The sequence below is a fragment of the Hyperolius riggenbachi genome, chromosome 1 (assembly GCF_040937935.1).
Source record: "Hyperolius riggenbachi isolate aHypRig1 chromosome 1, aHypRig1.pri, whole genome shotgun sequence".
NCBI classification, from domain to species: Eukaryota; Metazoa; Chordata; class Amphibia; order Anura; family Hyperoliidae; genus Hyperolius; species Hyperolius riggenbachi.
The window spans coordinates 488,259,044-488,280,837 of NC_090646.1; the positions used below are offsets into that span (position 1 = coordinate 488,259,044).

A 21,794-nucleotide genomic window follows, 5' to 3' on the forward strand; every position below is an offset into this window, starting at 1 on the left:
GACGCATCTGCACCTTCGCTGGGATTTTTCATAAGGGACTGGTAAATATATGGCATCCATGCTTTATACATCAAGATTGCCTCTGATAAGCTGCACATGCCCTGCGATTGGGGGACTGTCTTTCCATCCTTTTCATGTGCTTTCACTGTTGAAATAGCTTTATTCACAAGCAGCCTATGCCCTGCGATTGGGAGACTTTGCAATTCACGTGTGCTTTCCATGTCGCCAGCCTGCCTTCATGCCACCAGCTTGTTTCAAGTCATTGTGTTTATGGTTGACACTACCATTTAATGGATCAGTTTTCATTTGATGTTCACATGTTCTAGGAAGTTCATCTGCTTGCTGTGCTTTCATTTACGTGCTATCTGCTGCTATAAGCTTATCTGGCTTCTTCACACGCTTGCCATGAACTGCATCATCTGGCTGTTGCAACAATACTAACAACCAATATCAATCAGTGGTACCACTTACACTTCATATATATATTTTTATATATTTTTTGCCTTTCATCATCTAGTATACGGAACAGGACTCTTTATCTGACATATTGGGGACTGCAGCTCCATTGGTGTTGGAGTGGCTTGAGGAGAGTTATCATGGGTTTTATGTTTTTTTTTTTAGAATTTCAGGGGTTATTGTATTTGGGTATTTTTGGATATATGTGATTAACATTAATAAAGTATTATTTCAATCTTTTCCATGCACCAAAGAGCCAATTCTCATTTATTTCTTGGTTTGATATTGATTCAGTAAAACAATTGCTATTGTGTGCTCTAATGTTGGAGCTTTTACCTTGGTCATAGCCCTCGGGCTGTATTTGTGAATCAGTGGATGGGGCAGTTAAATAGGATCTGCGACAAAAAAATAAACCGCCCCTAGGAGTTACTTATCTTGGGAGGGGGAAGCCTCTGAATCGTAATGAGTCTCCCCCCCCCCCTCCTAGTACCTCCTAGTACCTCCTAGAGGCGGTTTTTTTTTTCCCTTCTTCTTTAAAGGACAACTGTAATGAGAATTATTTATTTCCTTTTAAACAATACTAATTGCCTGGCTGTCTTGCTGATCCTCTGCCTCTAATACTTTTCGCCATAGACCCTGAACAAGCATGCAGCAGATCAGGTGTTTCTGACATCATTGTCAGATCTGACAAGATTGACTGCATGTTTGTTTCTGGTGTGATTCAGACACTGCTGCAGCCAAATAGAACAGCAGGACTGCCAGGCAACTGGTGTTGTTTAAAGGAGATAAATAAAGCAACCTCCATATACATCTCATTACAGTTGTCCTTTAAGCCTGGTATGCACATCCAATTTTGATTGGGCAATGATTGGCTAATTTTACCTCCTTTTATATAGCATGACAGCCAACAGATTTTGAATACTATAAACAGATTGTCTAGGTAAGCTCCTGGTGGGTGCCAGGCCTCACTATGTGTACATACACAAAACTGGGGAATCACAATGGCTAATACGTTAACCCTGCAGTAACCTTGGTTGTTGTCAGTCCACACAAAGGCTGGACATTTTCATCTAATGAACAGATCATTTTTAAGAGCTTTCAGGTTTGCAGAATATCCCATGTTCTTCGGTGATCACCAGTCCAGGAGAACCTTAGTAAATCAGGTCCTGTTTGTCATAGAGAAGCTGTTTCCATATGTCTTGCTGTGTTAATAAATAGCAGAAACCATGCATTCTGTTACCTCTACACTTCAATTCCACTTTTTCAGGAGAACCAGCAATCACTTTGGTTCAATGCTACACATTCCAGGGATTAATGGGAATTGTTATTTCAGCTTGTTTACCTTGTAGTAGTGCAGAGTACCAAGATAGCTCATGGTGATCCAGAACCACTAGGAAAGCACAGGTAGTCCCCCTCTTGTTTTCCTCCAATACAGCAATGCTTATTGCTTCTCGCACATGTTGCTGTCAAACGACCTTTCTGCAATCTTACCAGCTGTATAGCCTGAGGGTGAAATGCATACCGGTATATAGTATGAATGCTGTACGTTATCTAGGTTGACTATTACACTATGTAGTTGGATGCAAGATTTTATACAGCTTGTATAGTGCCGATGCTGGGATTTGGGAAATGTGTAATATGTGTCTTGCTGTATACATACTAATGTGTGCTGTGCAGGGGAATGGAGAATGGGAACGCGCAGTAGCAGCAGTGCTGAAAGAGGAAACTCGGGGGATTCACCAGACGAGTCCCACAACAGTTCCAGATCTCGTGGCACCCATGATGATGATGATGAGGAGAACGTTGACCTGGCGCAGGTACTGGCGTATCTTCTGCGCAGGTAACAATACACCCCACACACCTTGCACTTCAGATGTCATCCTCAGCATCCACACACTCTGGCCTAGGTTTCCTTACTGGCAAGTCTATTTGCTGGATACTGTCCTATCTGACAATGTATTGCAGCACCCTCACATTTACTTGTCCAAGCCTTGCTATATGTGTTATTCCCAGCAGCACTTAACATTGCAATTTTCCATTACTTCTGCTAACATGAGACATTTCAGGCAAATTCATTCCTTTCCTATAGTAATCTTCTGTTTCATCTTGTACTTGTTTTTTACCCTATTGTGTAAAAAATCTGCACACCATGTTGCAGGGAATGCGGGGCACGGACACAGTAGGGAGCCAGCTGGCAAGAGCAGGATCACTAGTGCAAGATCCTTACGCTCCTCTGCCAGTAACAAAACCTGCTCCACCATCTGTTCTGCTCCACTGACTCGCATATAAGCCAAGGGGGTAACTTTTCAGCACATTTTTTTATGTAAAATTAGGCATATACACGAGTATATAAGGTATTTAAATTGGTAACAATCAGAGATAAGCACTATGACATTGTGGGAATAACAGAGACATGGGCCCTTATTCAATTCCCCGTTTCTCCAAACTTTTCTCATAGAAGATCATTTTTCATCTCCTGTTTAAAGTAACTTTTCAGCTCTCTGCAATTGAAAAAGTAACAAAAAGTAGGTGAAAAAATACTGAGTATTTTCTTGTTTGCGTGGAGCATTTTATTGATAAGATGTAAAAATATCATCTACCTGAAAACTTAGGAGAAAAGATGAATTGAATAAAGGCCATGGTTAGATTATACCCATGATTGGATCGTAAATTTGGAGGGGTACAGTGTGTTTAATAATAATAATCCGAACATTTGTATAGCGCTTTTCTCCTGTCAGACTCAAAGCTCTCCAGAGCTGCAGCCACTGGGACGCGCTCAAGAGGCCACCCTGCAGTGATAGGGAGTCTTGCCTTGAACTCCTTACTGAATAGGTACTGACCCTAGCCAGGATTCAAACCCTGGTCTCCCATGTCAAAGGTCGTGCCCTTAGCCAGTACACGATCCAGCCACTGTAGACAGTAGACAAATCAGACAGCAAAGGTAAAGAACTGTGTCTGTTTGCGAAAACTTCTTTATCACCCGTGACGAATGAAGACATGGCTGAAAACTGTGAAGGTGTGGAAATATTCATGGTGGAAGTAAGGGTGAGCAGTAGCTACTGGAGTGTGTTATGATACCATATACAAATGACAGTGAAGATGTGCACTTACTAAAGCAGATTAAAAAGCTGAAAACAAAAAAATTTATTGTAGTTATGGTTGATTTTAATTATTTAAACATTATCCACTTTATTGAAGCTACCTGCTCTAGACACACTAAAGACAATTACTTGATTTAAATAATAGCAGAGCCAAACTAGGTGAAATGCTCTGCTCAAATTGGCCATTTCAAATACAGTGCATATTCTATCAGTTGTACAAGTTCGGGAACATTTGGAGAATAGCAGTCACAATATGGCACAGTATGGTCTCACTGGACCTAGAATTTTCAGCAAGAGCTAAATCTATGAATTTTAAAATAACTAAATGTAAACATCTCAGGGATTTCGTAAGCCCTATAGACTAAGATAACAAACTAAAGGGCATGACCAGAATTTTAAATGATTCTTAATGGGTATTGTATGCAGGGCCGGGCCGAGGCAGAGGCTGAAGAGGCTCCAGCCTCAGGGCGCAGGGTAGGAGGGGGCGCACAATTCATTCAGCTGTCATTCCCAATTGTGTTTGAAGCAGAAAGAAATAAGAAAAGGGGATACATGACAGTGACTGCAAGCCAGATAACTAGAGACTAAGCTGTTGGGGAGTTTGGGGGCCCTGGGGCACCTATTAGTCTAATAGCAATCAGTGTGTGACGGCTGGGGTGGGAGGGATGGGGGGGCGCACTTTGGTGTCTCAGCCTTGGGTGCTGAAGGACCTTGTCCCGCCTCTGATTGTATGAACAAACACTATGGATAAATACATCTGCTTTGGACATGATTAAATATTTAAGGAATGCATTTGAGGTTCTAAAGCAGGGGTCAGTAACCTTTTTGGCTGAGAGAGCCATAAACGCCACATATTTTAAAATGTAATTCCGCTAGAGCCATACAATATGTTTCAATCTGGGACAGTAGGGCTCACGTCCCTGTTGCCATGGTGGTGATGTGTATACAGTTGATCTGCCGGGCAGCGGAAGGAAGTGTCAGACATCAGCAATTTCCCAGAGAGACTGGCAGGAGAAATACCGACTAACAGCTTGTACAATTAGCTAGCTGACTTGGGAGTTGATTCACTTTGTAGGACGAGATCTTCACACTTTGGCCCAATAGGCTGCCTGTCAAATGACAGGCAGCCTATTGGGCCAATCAAAGTGCAGGGATCTCGTCCTACAAAATCACTAGACCTGACAGGGCCCAGAGTGGGACAATTTGAGCAGCCATTCATTTTTGAGTAGCGTGAGTTTTAGTAGTGTGTTACAGCAATAGCGTGCCTACTTTGAAAAATTTTACTTGCGCTGCTTGAGCAGTGTAGCTTAATGAATCAACCCCTACTGATTTGTATGTGAGCCGGATGTAGCCATCAAAAGAACCACTTCTGGCTCCCGAGCCATAAGTTCCCTACCCCTGTCCTAAAGCATAACAATGTAATAAAAACTGTTTAAAAGAAATAAAATTAGCAAAACTGGGAGCTGAAGAATAGGTCTCTAGTGATCTGTCAAATCTTGTGAAATTGCTAATACATAAATTCAAAATATAAGACAGCTGAGAATACAGTAGCTCCAAAAGAGGGGACAGTGAAATTGGTTATTGGATATGGAAGATGCAACTAAAGCTCAGGTATTAAATACATGCCTTGCCTCTTATCCCATTTTATAAAAATGATTGGATGTTTTCTATACTGTATGGTGTATACAGCTAGGATTTCTAGATATGTAAAGGCAATACCTCCAGTCAGGGAAATAGTTTTTGCTCTTGTAGTTTTTCTTTCCTGTGAATTGAGGTACAGCAAGACATAAAAGGATGAATTTGATGAATGTGTGTGTGTGTGTTTCCAACCCAGATAGCTATGTAAATAGCTATAGTGAGTTTCAATATAGGTTGTAGTTTGTATAAGGACAGGTGTAGCCATTGCCTGCCTTTATGATCACATGCTATTGCAAAAATCACCCTTATATACAAGTGGTTTCCAGCTATTCTCTTGACCTTAAAACTTACCACACATTAGCTGTCAGGCTAATTCTGATGGCGGAATTCTTTTTCATTGTGAATTCATAAAAGATCATATATTTTTCTTTTGTAGGCAATAACTTGAACATGTTTATTTAAGGCTGCATGAAAGCATTTTTTCAATCGCGTTGAAATCTTGACGACGTGAGACTGGCGGTAGTCTTGGCGTCCATCAGTTATTGAGGCATGCAGTAATCAGCCCATTAAGGCAGGAACTGATTCCAAACGTCATGAACTTGTTCTGAGTTTTATAAATTCACATAATTATTTTGTTAAATATTAACGATACTTGAATATATTTTTAAATATCCCATTTAGTAGTTAATCATGTGTGGGAAAATAGTTTTAATACAGCTAAATATGCTGATTTGTGTTGCTTGCTAAGCGCTGCACATAGCATTGTACATTGCACAACAGCAACTATTCTCAATTCAGTAGTGGATTTATATGCCCTTTACAGTCCACATCTATCCACATCTTTTTTTCTTTTTTTTTTAAAGGGGACCTGAACTTCTCTGCTCTAAAAGAAACGCAACAGCATAATAACCTTGAAAGAAAAACATTTATTTTTTTTCAATAGCTGATACAAATCCTGCAGTAAATCTGCAGTGTGTCTACTTCCTGCTTTCATGGGAGCAGACTAACATCCTGTGTTTGCAAATTAGCTGCTCTGCCGAGGCAGCCAGCTGACACAGCTGAGAGATCAAATTACACTCTTGATTAGTCACAGGTAAAGGGGATTCAGACAGGCTAAACTTTCGAAATACATACATACAGGGTGCATTTCTCTGTTTTCCTTCTGTCCTGTGCAAGAGTTCAGGCCTACTTTAATGCTTTAGGGGGGTAAAAGTTAGGGTGGCTGCACAATATACCTAAACAACTTATTAGGTTTATTCAGTACAATTATTGAATAGGAAAGTTAAATGAAACTTTTCTTTTGATCACTGACTCTCAATCACCTTTGTAGAAAAAAAGGAATCTGTGTATGACTACACTTTTACTGTCTGAGACCACTTAGCAGAGATTTTCCTTTTAGTTCCTGTCATTTGTGACACCCATAAGAAGAACTTAAAAGACGACTGTAGCAAGAGGGCTATGGAGACTACTGTATTCATTTCCTTTTAAAGAGACACTGAAAAAGAGACTCTGAAGTCTCTTAAAATTCCACTTTTTATTACAAAAATGTGTTTTAACATCATTCCCCTAACTAAAACGCTGCATCCCCATGGCTGGAATCTAACTAAATCCCCCCAAACTCCCCGGAGGGCAATCCGGGTAGCGCTTCCGTGAGAGGCAGAGCTTTCAGCCGCTCTACGCGTCTATCAGCACGGATCAGCGCCTCTCCCCCACCCCTCTCAGTTTCAGAGAGGGGCGGGGGAGAGTCGGAGCTACGCGCTGACAGACACGTGTAGAGGCAGAGCTGCAGCTGAAAGCTCTGCCTCACACGGAAGCGCACAGGGCAGCAAAATCCACGACTAAGACAGTCGTGGATTTTGCGAGGGGAGTTTGGGGGATTTAGTTAGTGTCCAGCCACGGGGATGCAGCATTTTAGTTAAGGGAATGATGTTAAACACATTTTTTTAAATAAAAAGCTGAATTTTAAGAGACTTCAGAGTCTCTATAAGCAATACCAGTTGCTTGGCTATCTTGCTGAGCCTCTGTCTCTAATACTTTTAGCCATAGACACTGAACAAGATGATCAGATGTTTCTGGCATTATTGTCAGATCTGACAAGATTAGCTGCATTCTTGTTTCAGGTGGGATTCAGACACTACTGCAGCCAAATAGATCAGCAGGACTGCCAGACAACTGGTATTGTTTGAAAGGAAATAAATATAGCAGCATCCATAGCCCTCTTGCTACAGTGGTCCTTTAGGCTGGTTTCACAGTGGGACGTTACAGGCGCACGTTAGAGCAGCCTGTAACGCACCCCAACGCACAGCAATGAAAAATCAATGGGCTGTTCACAGTGCCCACGTTGCGTTACATTGTAACGCAGTACGTCTACATAACGTACTGCATGCAGTACTTTACACGCGCCTAAGCCGCATTAGACTGCTTGCACATGCTCAGTGGGGGGCGAGAAGAGGCGGGGAAATGCCGCTACAGTAGCCACGCACATGGCTACTTAATATGCACTGCACTGGCGGCTGCTGATTGGCCGGCGGGACCACGTGATGCGGAGTGTCTCACTCCGCATCACGAGGTCCCGCCGGCCAATCAGCGCCACTCTGGGAGACCTTATGCGGATAGAGCCGCGTTAGGCGGCTCACTCTAACGTCCTCTCCCGCACCACCAGGCGTTGCGTTAGGGGCACGTTATGCGACCATAACGTCCCCTAAAACGCAACGTCCAGGTGTGAAACCAGCCTTAAAGTAAATGAATAAAGCAATAAAAGTCAGACAGAGCTTCTAATACCTCTTCATTCTAGAAAACGTCTGCGTATGTAGCTGATTTTGGGATTTCTACTAATTTCCTGTCCTTTGTTGTATCTGAGCCATGTTCCTTCCATGATAAACCCAAACTGTAATTTAAACCTAGCAGGATTGTATAACCTGCCTTGTTGAATCAAAATCTATCAAAAAGTTTAGGGTAAAATAAGAACACATGAAACATGTTGTTTCAAAAAAGGCTAGATACTTAACACAATAGTGGGAAGCCTGGATGGCGGAGAGACATCCTAGATCCTTTTATAGCCCACTGTTTCAGCAAAGGGTCACTTTTAATGTATTTGGCTTGTGCCAGTGGAATGAGTACCTTCCTGCTTTATTTTCCTCTGTGGCAAGTGCTTTATTCTACTGGTCATTTGCAAACCTTACTTGCCTATGCCCTCTCGGGAAGCGCTTGTCTCAGGCCAGGAGCACGGCTGGAGGAAACTGATTGGACTGGCCTGCAAGAGACCCTTTGTTGGAACGGTGGGATGGAAGAAGATATGGGAAGCCTGTGGACCATCCAGAGGCTTCCCACTACTGAGGTAAGTACCTACATTTTTATTAAAAAAAACAACAAAACCTTCAAGTGTACTTTAAAGTGACTACACAGAGAACTTACTTTAAAGTGAACCTAAACCGAAGGAAATAAAGAGTTTTATTTACCTGGGGCTTAAGGTAAGTGAAACTCTTTTTAATACCTTTGGTTTAGGTTCACTTTAAGCAGTTTTTTCTTATAAAATAAAAAACATGTCTTATATACTTGAGATGCTTGCCTGACATATTTTTACCTTTGGCACTAATTAATATTCAATTGAATTTGCCACCACTGTTTTACTCATTACACTCATAAAGACTAATTTGACATTGAGAACTTAGGCCACAGCTCAGCGATTTCCCATATTTTTCCTTTTGCGCTTTTCTTTTTTTCCCTTCTAAGTTCCCTCCCTATTTAGTAGAGGCTAACAAGAGTGAGAATGTTTTTTGTTTTTGGCTAACATGTATTATTTTCTGTGTCCATCCTACAGAGGACAGGTGCGGCTAGTTCAAGGTGGAGTACCTGCACATGTACACCTGGTGCAGTCCTTATCGGATTCTGATGATGACAATGACAGTGCTTGGGAAGGATGCCTGGGGGATCGCTACCACCCCCCTGGTAAGTGAAAATACCTCCATCTGCCCATTGCTAATGTTACCATCCATCACTTCCTCACATAAATCAATGAAATAATGACCTTATAATGGCTCATGTGATGTTCTGCATCTTCATTGTTGAGTACAGAAGCACAATTAGATTGTACTAATACTTGGAAGTCAATTTAATGCAAATTATATGCAGCTTTGAATTAGTTCAGTCAAATGAACTTCTTGCTGATTTGAATTGGCCTCATTTAAAAGTGCACCTGAACTCATAGGGATATGGAGGGTAACGTATTTATTTCCTTTTAAAAAATGCAGATTGTCTGGCTGTCCTACTGAACCTCTGTTTCTAAAACATAGACCTTGAAAAAGCATGCAGATCAGATGTTTCTAACTGAAGTCTGGTTGGACTAGCCATGTGCCAGTTTCAGGTGTGGGATTTAGACCCTACTGCAGCCAAAGAGATCAGCAGGGCTGCCAGGCAACTAGTATTGTTTAAAATGGCAGCCTCCAGACCCCTCCCAGTTCAGGTGTACTTTAAGTTGCATGCCATTAGCATAAACCTTTTATGTGAGCTGGAATTATTAACTTCTAATTGGCTATTTCTGATGTCAATGGCCTTCTTATAAAAGTTCAACATGTCTTTGAAAGTTGGACATAGGCTTATCATAAAACATCAAAAAGTGCCAAAAGTGCTTGTTTTTAAGTTGGCATACATTTCAGTAGTATAAGAGGATGTACAAAACCACCACAACAGTATGAGCCAAAAGAAATATAAACACACTAATATGAATAGACTGATTCAAGATCTCTGCGCTCAAACTGGTATTAGGATCAGCAACAGCTCAAATTGTTGGAGGTGACCCCTCCCTCAACTTGGAACTTGGAATTACAAAAATAGGATTGTACTTGAACTGCGCTAGTGGGGATATTACCCACTGGAAGATGACTGAATAACAATTCATATGCTATACACAAGTAATAAACAAGTTATAAGCAAGTACTGAGGAAATCACTACATCAGTCTAACAGCAGTGCAACAATATAGCTAATCAGGGCCGGATTTGTACTTTTTACCGCCCAAGGCCCAGTGTCATCAACCGCCCTCACCAACTATTAACATCCTCACCAACTATCGCTGCCAAACAGAAACATTCCTCCACAATAAAAGCAAAATATAATGCCCCCTAGGAGGCTGCGAAAGTATATTTCTAACAGGAGCACCAGAGCACCCTTTACTATAAGCTATGTTGCCTATACAGCAGCATAGATCTCTATGTACCACAGAGGTACAGAAAATCTGTAATGAAAAAACTTCCCCTGGGAGGTACTCACCTCAGTAGGGGGAAGCCTCCGGATCCTATTGAGGGTTCCCCCATCCTCCTGTGTCCCACGGCGGCTGCGAAAATCCTCCCAGAGCGGTGGCAATGTAAATATTTACCTCTCGGGCTCCAGCGCAGGTGCAGTATCCGCTCCTTCCCACGGAGATAGGCGAAAATAGCCGATCTCCGTCGGGCCGCTCTACTGCGCAGGCGGAAATCTCCTGCACCTGCGCAGTAGAGCAGACCCGACGGAGATCGGCTATTTCTGCCTATCTCCGCCAGAAGAGCTGCAACAGCACCCCCGCTGGAGCCTGGAAAGGTAAATATTGCACAGGATGCCGGATTTGTCGCCTGTGCGTTCCGGAGGCCACAGCGAGAGTCGAGACCGCTGTGGGACACAGGAGAACGGGGGAAGCCTCGATAGGGTCCAGAGGCTTCCCCCTACTGAGGTGAGTACCCCCCAGGGGAACTTTTTTTCAGTACAGGTATTCTTTAAAGACTTACAGGAACCACTGAAACCAGCGAGACATATAGCACATGTCAAAAATTGGCACATACACATTAAGCTCTAGTGCTCCAGTGTGAGATTTGGAAATCGTTAAAATGATTCAATGTTGTCTCCTGGGGGCATTCTGTTTTACTCAGGAGAATTCACTCTCCCAAAAGTGTGTCAGGAAATAAGATTGTGTGCGTGTAAGTGATGTGTGTTTATGTACGGTATGTGTTTGCTGTGTGCATATATATATGCAGTATATGTGTGATATTTGTATCTGCATTGAGTGTATTTGTGGGATGTGGTTAGAAATGTGTTGAATATGTGTGTATTATGTGTACAAATTTGTGTGTGTTGTGAGAGAAAGCAGAGAGAGATGGGGGGAAAGAGTGGGGGAGAGGGGGGTGCAAAGAGAGAGGCAGGGAGGAAGAGAGAGTGAGCAGATTTAGATGGGGAGAAAGAGGGGTGCAGAAAGAGAGATGGGGTGAAAGAGAGGGAGGAGAGAGACAGGGAGGGGGCAGAGAGAGATGGGGAGGAAGAGAGAGAGAGTGGGCAGAGAGAGGGAAAGGGGGGAGTGTGATTGATAAGAGATAGGTACGAGAGGGGGAGGGGATCTCTCCTTCCTTCACGCTGCCTTTGATCAGGAATGTCAGCTCCAGCAGCACGGCAGCTGCAAGACATTTGACCTGGCAGAGGATAGCTGCCAGTCGCATAGGCTGCGGAGTGCTAAATAGCAAAGGGGACAGAGGTCTCCAGCTCAGGCTGCAGTCACAGGAGACGGAGGTAGAATAGCGTTCACTGTCCTGTCTGTGACTTGTGGAGGAAAGGAAGCTGGGCAGCATCGCATCGGCATTATATACAGGCACAGCTTGTGATGGTGGTCACTTACAATTAACTCTACAGGTGCTGGGTGCAGCCAGTCACTGATAACTGGAGCCAGGGATTTGTGCAGCAGCAGCAGATAAATATGGAAGTGGGTCTCGTTCTCCTTGACGCCTGTGCACTGGGGCTCCCATGCATCCATCAGCCCCAGCGCAGTGCGAGACCTCCTCATTCACTACAGTCTCCTGGCCTGCGCTGTGGGAGGGCACACGTAGTCACGTTATGCACGCTGTCCCTGCTGAAACTAAAGTGGGAGCCTGAACTGCCTGCTGGCTGCCTGCTGGCTGCCTGCCACTGGTGCAGCCAGACTCACTCGAGTCCAGGAAGCTTCACTCCATGGCCGCTGCCGCCGCCGCGCACGCCTCCAATCTCCTCCTCTGTCCTACAGGCTCCCTCCTCCTCGTAGCCCAGTAACCGCAGCCGCCTCCACCTGACCTGCTCTGCTCACATCAGACGCAGACACAGAGCAAAGCAGCCAGCGGGGCGGGTGGCTGCGGACTGTGGCGGGCGGCTCAGCTGACAGCCTGACACATGGAGGAGGATAACTTGTTTATTACTTGTGTATAGCATATTAATTGTGCTATGCAATCATTTTCCAGTGGGTAATATCCCACTAGCGCAGTTCAGGTACAATCCTACACTATATTAAATGCTGTCATGAATGGAAAATCATGAACATAACTTTATATTAAAAGACATCCATATTAGTAATAAATACAATAGTACTATCACTTGCCAATATAACATTTTTATTGAAAATCTAGACCAATTAAAAACAGAGGTGTGTGTCTAACAAATTATAAGGCGGACAATATATTCAGTAACTAGTAAAGAGGCCCTTCCGTTTTTTAATGGGCGCTAGGCCACGGTTGCTACCCCCTCCCCCCGCGACATGCGCACAGACGCGTCCCGCTCACCCATCCCCCACCTTTGTCCTAAGTATATGCACACAGGGAGATGTTGCTTGCTTGGCAGTTGGAAAAAGCTGTTATTTCCCACATTGGCCTCAATTCACTAAGCTTTATCAAACACTTTATCAAACGTTTGATAGTTTACCTCATGGGTTAAATCTAATTTTGAATTCACTAAGGTGATATACATGGGCGTCAGCAGAACATTTTCCAGGGGGGGGGGGGGGGGGCAAAAAGGTGGGGAAGAAGTGTCGTAGTTAGGGATGATTGGAACCAAAAAATTCCGTTCCGCCGGAATTCACGGATTCCGTCATTGATTAATTCCGTCGCTATAAAATTCCGCCGGATTTAAAGAGAACCCGAGGTGTGTTTAAAGAATGTTATCTGCATACAGAGGCTGGATCTGCCTATACAGCCCAGCCTCTGTTTCTATCCCAAAACCCCACTAAGGTCCCCCTGCACTCTGCAATCCCTCATAAATCACAGCCGTGCTGTGAGGCTGTGTTTACATCTGTAGTGTCAGTCAAAGCTGCTCCCCCGCCTCCTGCATAGTTCCGGTCCCTGCCCCCGTCCCTTCCCTCCAATCAGCAGGGAGGGAAGGGATGCAGGCGGGGACTGGAGTTCTGCAGGAGGCGGGGAGAGCAGCAGACTGACACTATAGAGATAAACACAGCCAGCTCTGACAAGCTGTTTGTCAGCAGCGTGGCTGTGATTTATGAGGGATTGCAGAGTGCAGGGGGACCTTAGGGGGGTTTGGGATAGCAACAGAGGCTGGGCTGTATAGGCAGATCCAGCCTCTGTATGCAGATAATATTCTTCAAACCCACCTCGGGTTCTCTTTAATGAAGTTCCGCGGAATTCCGAATTCCGTCGGAATTTTTAAAAAATCTCTTCCTCCTCCTCCTCCTCCTCCTCCTCCTCCTCCTCCTCCTCCTCCTCCTCCTCCTCCTCCTCCTCCTCCTCCTCCTCCTCCTCCTCCTCCTCCTCCTCCTCCTCCTCCTCCTCCTCCTCCTCCTCCTCCTCCTCATCCATCCATCCATTTATTTGTATCATCCTGTAGGGAATTGCAGTTTTTCAAAACAGCTTACATATCTTAGCCAGGATTTGAACCCAGGTCTCAGTGTGTAGTAGTCATCTGTCTTACACCCTAGACCACCAACCACACTACATACTAAAGATGCCCTAGCATGTACCATTATGATCAATTCAATAGAAAAAGTAGCATGATTAAGGATTTGTACTTTTTTAAAAGCCAGCTTACATACCTTAGCCAGGATTTGAACCCAAGTCTCAGTGTAGGTAGTAGCAGTGTTATCAAGTCTTGGCCAAGGTCTCTGCACTGAATAGGTGAATTAGTATGTAGTGTGGTTGGTGGTCTAGGGGGTAAGACAGATACCTACTACTCACTGAGACTTGGGTTCAAATCCTGACTAAGGTATGTAAGCTGGCTTTTAAAAAAGTACAAATCCTTAATCATGCTACTTTTTCTATTGAATTGATCATAATGGTACATGCTAGGGCAGCTTTAGTATGTAGTGTGGGTGGTGGTCTAGGGGGTAAGACAGATACCTACTACACACTGAGACCTGGGTTCAAATCCTGGCTAAGATATGTAAGCTGTTTTGAAAAACTGCAATTCCCTACAGGATGATACGGATGGATGGATGAAGAGGAAGAGGAGGATCCTGCAAAATGTATTCATTTTTTAGACCCTCCCAGTTTTATTTTCCATTTTAAAAAGCAAAAAAAGTAGGTTTAATGCAATTGTCTCATATGATGACGATTCAGTTTTTCCCATAGTCTCGCAGTTAGCAATCATGTGACCCCCAACAAGACAAATTCAGCAATCATGAGGCCCCCAACATGACAAATTCAGCAATCATGAGGCCCCCAACAAGACAAATTCAGCAATCATGAGGCCCCCATGTATCATCCTGTAGGGAATTGCAGTTTTTCAAAACAGCTTACATATCTTAGCCAGGATTTGAACCCAGGTCTCAGTGTGTAGTAGGTATCTGTCTTACCCCCTAGACCACCAACCACACTACATACTAAAGCTGCCCTAGCATGTACCATTATGATCAGATTGCTGTTTAGGTAGTGACAGGAGCCCCCCAGGTTAGGTTGTGATAGGGACCCCCCAGTTTAGGTAGTGACAGGAGCCCCCCGGGTTAGGTAGTGACAGGAGCTCCCCACGTTAGGTAGTGACAGGGACCCCCAGTTTAGGTAGTCACAGGTGCCCCCCAAGTTAGGTAGTGACAGGGACCCCAGTTTAGGTAGTGACAGGGGACCCCCAGTTTAGGTAGTGACAGGAGCATCCCCTGGTTAGGTAGTGACAAGGACCCCCAGTTTAGGTAGTGACAGGAGCCCCCCAGGTTAGGTAGTGACAGGGACCTCCAGGTTAGGTAGTGACAGGTGCCCCTACTTTAGGTAGTAACAGGTGCCCCTACTTTAGGTAGTGACAGGTGCCCCCCAGGTTAGGTAGTGACAAGGACCCCCAGTTTAGGTAGTGACAGGGACCCCAGTTTAGGTAGTGACAGGAGCCCCCCTGTTTAGGTAGTGACAGGGACCCCCAGTTTAGGTAGTGACAGGCGCCCCCAGTTTAGGTAGTGACAGGCACCCCCAGGTTAGGTAGTGACAGGCACCCCCAGGTTAGGTAGTGACAGGGACCCCCAGGTTAGGTAGTGACAGGGACCCCCAGGTTAGGTAGTGACAGGGACCCCCAGGTTAGGTAGTGACAGGGACCCCCAGGTTAGGTAGTGACAGGGACCCCAGGTTAGGTAGTGAAAGGGACCCCCAGGTTAGGTAGTAACAGGGACCCCCATGTTAGGTAGTAACAGGGACCCCCAGTTTAGGTTGTGACAGGTGCCCCCAGGTTAGGTAGTGACAGGAGCCCCCCCAGGTTAGGTAGTGACAGGAGCCCCCCCAGGTTAGGTAGTGACAGGGACTCCCCAAGTTGGGTAGTGACAGGGAACCCCAGTTAGGTAGTGACAGGTGCCCATCACTCACCTCCCAGCAGCCCAGCATCAGACCTCAGTATCAGCCCGCGACCCGACCAGTTAGAGGGGGCGTACGGACACACCACGCTGTATATGCATCACTTCCGCATATCAGTGCTGTGTCCGCTAGGTCCTAGCGCCTGCACTAGTGGTCGCTGGCTGATCGAGGTCTGACGCTGGCAGGGTGGACAGCGGCGGCCAGGGGGGGAGGCGGGGGGGGGGGGGAATGGGCGTCCAGGGTAGGACAGATGCCCCAATTTGCCCGACGTGTGGATGCCCGTGGTGATATATATTTATTGAATGTTTTATCGATAAAACGTTCATTAAATCTATAACACCTTAGCGAATTCAAAATTCCATTTTACCCATGAGGTAAATTATTAAAAGTTTGATAAAGCTTAGTGAATTGAGGCCAATGCAACGAGGTTCACTGCCAGAAAACTGTCAGGTCTGGAAGTAGGGACACAGGAGGGCGCAGAGACGGAGGGGTTTTATTATGTAGAATAATGCAGGTTTATAAAGGTACAATTTGTAATGCACATGCCATAATAAGCAATAAGTAACGCACTCTGCACTTCATAAGTCAGAGCCTAGCACCTGCATGTAATGAATAAGCCTCTGATTGTGGGTCATTCCTTAAAATGGCGTCCAGGTTAATGAGCAACGGGCACAATACAGATGATAAGATAAAATTACCAGTCCAGAACTTCGCCGCTCGAGGCCTCCAAGTGCTCCCCTGCGCGTTCTGCGGTCGAAACGCTTCTTCTGAGGTAAGTATCTGTTCAACTGGCTCCCATTTAGGCCTCTTTCACACCAAGACGTTGCGTTTTAGGGGACGTTAAGGTCGCATAACGTGCCCCTAACGCAACGCATGGTGGTGTTGAAGTTAGACGTCAGATTGAGCCGCGTTGTGCGGCTCTTGGTGTTCTTGGTGCCGCTCCAGGATAGTGATGGGAAGTCCGGATCTTTTCAAGGATTCGGATGATTCGAATCGGATCATTAAAAAGATCCGGATCTTTGAACCGAATCATTTGAATCATTTTACTAGGGAAGCAGACTTAGGGTGAAATGACTAGCAGGACAGGACTTTCCCTGCACTGTACATTCTGTATGTTCCTGTTTCTTCCAGACAGACATCCACTGTGAACCGAATCGTTCATTGTGATGATCCGAATGATTTGACTCACAAAAAAGATCCGGATCAAATGAACGATTCATTCATGATCCGGACAATACTATGAGTCCAGGTTAGGTCACCACAGTGCAGTGAATATTAACTAGCCATGTGGCTAGTCACTGAGCATGTGCAAGCAGTCTAACCCAGCTAAAGCCTAATATAACGCACAGCATGCTGCACTTTCCCAGAACGTCCAGCGTTACACTGTAACGCAACGTGGGCACTGTGAACAGTCCATTGATTTTTCATTACTGTGCGGTGGGCTGCGTTACAGGCTGCACTAATGTGCGCCTGTAACGTCCCACTGTGAAAGCAGCCTAACAGTGAGGAACATAAGTATTTGAACACCCTGCGATTTTGCAAATTCTCCCACTTAGAAATCATGGAGGGCTCTGAAATTCACATTGTAGGTGCATTCCTACTGTGAGAGACTGCATTTTAAAGGAAACCAGAGATAAAGAATTAAAAGTTAGTTATACATACCTGGGGCTTTCCGCAGCTCCAGAAACCCTGATCGCTCCCACGCCGCGGTCTTCAGCCTTCCCCGTTCGCCGCACCGCCTCACGGACTTCAAGGGGGCGTGGCCAGCCTACGCAAGTGAAGTGCGCTCTTGCGTATCTCTCCAGCAGCCGCTGGAGAGGTACGCAAGGAGCGCACTTCAGCTACGCCTTGACTGGCCAGTCGGCTGAAGTCACGGGAGCCGGTGCGGCGAACGGGGAAGGCTGAGGACCGCGGCGTGGGAGCGATCAGGGTTTCTGGAGCTGCGGAAAGCCCCAGGTATGTATAACTAACTTTTAATTCTTTATCTCTGATTCTCTTTAAAAAAAATCAGGAAATCACATTGTATGATTTTTAAATAATTTATTTGTATTGCACTATAATGTGAATTTTAGACTCCTCCATGATTTCCAGGTGGGAGAACTTGCAAAATCGCAATGTGTTCAAATACTTATGTTCCTCACTGTATATAGTGTGAGCCGAGCCTGCCATGCGTTCATGCACTTACATCCTTATTGCGATCTATGTGTGATGACGCCATGTGTGGCCACACACGGAATGCAATAAGTCTGTTATTGGCCAGCATACAATGGCAGTCCACACAGCACATAAGTGTGGCTTCTTGCAGTTTGATAAAAGAGCTTCTACAGCTCGAAACAGCGGTCTGTTACTGCCGCCTTCTCACTTGTGAATTAAAAGAGCATAAAATACGTATACTGAGTGTGGTGCTGTCCATCTTTAATTTGCTGATCGTGTAGAGCCCCAGGGACACGGGGTGAGGTCTTGGCACACTACTATCTGTGGCTGTGGTGGTGCTCCTCTATTGTGCATTGGACAGCAAATAAGTGTGTACAGCAGTCCCCTGTACCCGGCACTGGCGGGGATCGCCGGATACATGTGTTTGCCAGGTGCTTGAGCAACCGGCTTGAAAAGCACAATCTCCCCCCCCCCCCCCCCAACAAAAATACTCACCGAGCCTCCTGTGACATCTTCCTCGAGCTCCTATCGGCTTTTCGGCTTCCCTCGCGCACGGAGGCTGGCGTGCCACCTGACCCACATCGGAGCATGTGTCACACCAACTTGCGTGCGCAGATGCCGGAAGCTGCTAGATTCAAGAGGAAGCCTGCAAGACTTCGCTGGAGGCTCAGCAAGTATTTAAGAGCCTGCAAACACCATCGGAACTAAATCCCTCTTATCCCTCAAGCACACCGGTTAGTTGAGTCTTCTGGTTGCCTGAGTTCCGGGGACTTTGCTGTACTTCGAAATGGCAGCCTATGCAAACAATGTTGTAATGCACAGCACCGCATGTAGTGTGAACATGCCCATAACACCTGGAATTGAAGTGATGACGCAGGTGACTGGCAGATGCTGCATGGGAAAGAGAACGCTTTGTCTCATGACCTCTACTGATCACACTGAGCCAAATCTGGCAACTCATTACCTTTTAAATAGGTGGTGTACAGTGCTACAGAGGATTATTCCTGCCACCCAGTGGCAGAAATAATACTAATAAAGAAAACATCTTGAAAAAGAAACTCCAGTATAGGGTTATATAGTTGTCTGTTGACATATGCATAACACCCCCTCCCCCACGGCTCACACACAAAACTGTACTGCAAAGATGTATATGAAAGCACTATTTCACTGCACACAATAGACGTCGTAATGTTAAGGGCATTTATTATATTATAGATTCAAACAAAGGAAGTAATAAGCTTTTAAGGGTATGAAACCTATGTGCAGGTCTGTGGATTTAGGTGCCACTTTGCAAATTTAGCCATATTTGTTATTGTTAAAGTGGATCCAAGATGAACTTTTACTCATTGCATAATTGTGTTCCTTTCCTATTGTTTATATGGCATTCCTCAAGCCAAATACTTTTTTGTTTTTGTTTCAATACTCTTATTCCCTATAAACTAAACAAGCCTCGCCCAAAGCTTTTCAGAGAGCCAAGGCTTTTTCAGACAGTAGCAAGGGCTCATGGGAGCTCAGTCTGGGCAGGAGGAGGGGGAGGTATTACTGGCCAGAGATTTCAGAGGCAAATGGGAGGAGGAGGGGGGATTAGGTTTTTTTCACAGGCTGAGTGCTCAAGATGCAGATAAGCGTGCCTGTGTGTAATGTTTACAAACAACATGGCTGCTGTCATTGCGTCACAGGAAGAAATGATCATTCTGTTGAAGCTGTTTGCAGCTAGATTTGCTGTGTAAACTATCTAAACTTTAGATAAGATATATAGACAAGTTACTTGTTATAGTTAGTTTTTCACCTCGGATCCGCTTTAACAGCATCTCATCTATTTGATTTAGTGAAAACCTTGAAGATTGTGCTCTAGTGTGCAGATATGAATTTTACTATATTTAATTTAAATATTTTGTTGAATATCTGTGTAATTATGGGAAACTCTGCAAAATGGGTAATATTGTTCTGAAAAACTTAAAAGAAACCAGAGACGGCGCTGTAAAAAGATTTTACTTATCCGGAGCTTCCTCCAGCCCTATGAGCAGCGATGCATCCCACGCCGTCCTCACACGTGGCTCCTTTCAGCAGCAATCACTTCCAGTAAACTGGCTTAGTCGCGCCAGCTGGCTCTTCTGCGCCTGCACGGCCCCTCCGTGCTCATGGGCCCTGGGTGAGTAAAAACTCTTTTTACAGCGACGTCTCTGGTACACTGTCTACTTTCAAAAAAATATTACCAGTAAGTGGTGGTATTTATTAACCCTTATTTGTGTAATTTGTGTTGTATTTATACAAGTGAAAAAGGCCAGAAATCCATGGCCCTAAAAGGGTTAAAGTCCAACTAAACCCAAATTTGAGCAAAATAAGTTCTGAAATCAAGTGTGTTGAATTGTAATTCAGTTTTCTGATTGAAAATTCTTTTAATTATCTTGTGGCTATCCATAGAGACTACGGCCTTGTTCACATTACAAATCACTAGCGCGATCACAAGTGCTGAGTGATTTTAAAATCGCTTTTCCCAACATGGAAAGCATTACGAATAGGTTTTAAACAACCAACCACAGTCTCTAAATATATGCCCCTGTGGGGCCACCCAGGCTTCCCACCCAGCATACTACACAAAGGATTCCTTGACTGGGAAAGCAAAGGTATATCAAAACTGGGCAACCTTTGGCACTTTAAGAAGAATAGATGGTATACATTCCTGGAACTAAGAGTGGTATATGGCATCCCTAAAACGCACTTCTTGTACTACGCACAATTAAAATCATATCTGGGAAAGCTTGTGGACAATATTGCTGGAGTAATGAACCTGAATGACTTCGACCACTTCTTTAACCCCCAAAGACCCAAGGTTTCTCTCTCAGAATTACAACAAAAAATAACTAATACAAACACAGAAGCTAAAGCAAATGCCAGCTTCACCCCATGGCTTAAAGATCTACCTATAGAAAGTCTAAGTAAAAACATTTTAGAAGGCAACATGATCTTTCGATCTTTAATTATAGATGAAAATTGGCGCGAATCTCATTTTAAAATGATCCATAGAGCCAAATATGCCTTCAATATCAAATACAAAAAGAAACCCCCTCATTACCAGCCATGTTGTCCCAAGTGCTCTTTACCGAATGCCTCAATGTACCACTGTTTATGGGAATGCCCACCCATTAAAATTTTCTGGAACAAAGTCCAAAGATATATCTTTTCTCTTTGTAGACACGACATTCACTTAAGCCCACAACTAGTCCTCTTTAATTATAACCCACAATCTGATCTCCCGCTCAGAGGACAAAGGCACTCTAATGTCCAAATCCCACAATTAGCTCATATGATCCTAATAGCTTCCCGTAAAGTTATATACAATAAATGGATTTACGCAAGTTTGCCCTCTGTGTGGGACGTTAAGCAGGAACTCCTATACATATTTCACCTGGATAACTTAGAAACTCTAATGCATAAAAAAAACATATCTCACGGTTTTTCAAAATTTGAAAAAACTTTATTGTACAATTCTTCAAGAGAGCTGAGATTGTGGAATTAATGAAACCTTATCAATATACCACATGGTACGCCAAGAAAGACCTGTTAGGAGAACTGGGACAATTAAAAATATAGATACAAACCGGTTGGAGGAACCTCATGTAGCCAGATTGATCAAACAAGAAGCAGGCAATTAGTAGACAAGATATTCCAAAATCTTAGGACGGTGACGGGGGAGGGGAGGGGGCAGTTGTTTTAGGGGGGTGGTGGGGGGGGTTAATCTTCCTGAAAGGAGCCCAATGTCTTCCTAATTATCTGTGGCTCTTCAAGTAATGATAATATCTGTTTGAAATGATTCTTTTGGACTCCTAAAGGAGGAATGTTAAACTGGAAAACTCAATAAAATTTATTGGATAAAAAAAATCGCTTTTCCCTGTGCTTTGCGCTTA

The 21,794-nt window shown here is 44.4% G+C and overlaps 1 protein-coding gene across 3 annotated transcripts in view; it reads left to right on the plus strand.

The window, feature by feature from the left end:
- The window catches only part of DCAF11 (DDB1 and CUL4 associated factor 11), a 66,985-nt gene that overhangs the window by 12,926 nt on the left and 32,265 nt on the right, over nt 1-21,794 (plus strand). For 2 of the 3 annotated variants that reach the window (XM_068242454.1, XM_068242459.1), the window contains exons 2-3: nt 2,134-2,296; nt 9,016-9,143. In XM_068242454.1, the coding sequence (XP_068098555.1) occupies nt 2,145-2,296; nt 9,016-9,143 (280 nt within the window). In that variant the 5' untranslated portion in view covers nt 2,134-2,144. Of the gene's footprint in view, nt 1-2,133; nt 2,297-9,015; nt 9,144-21,794 lie in introns of those variants that run through there. The other variant, XM_068242464.1, reaches the window with a different exon arrangement.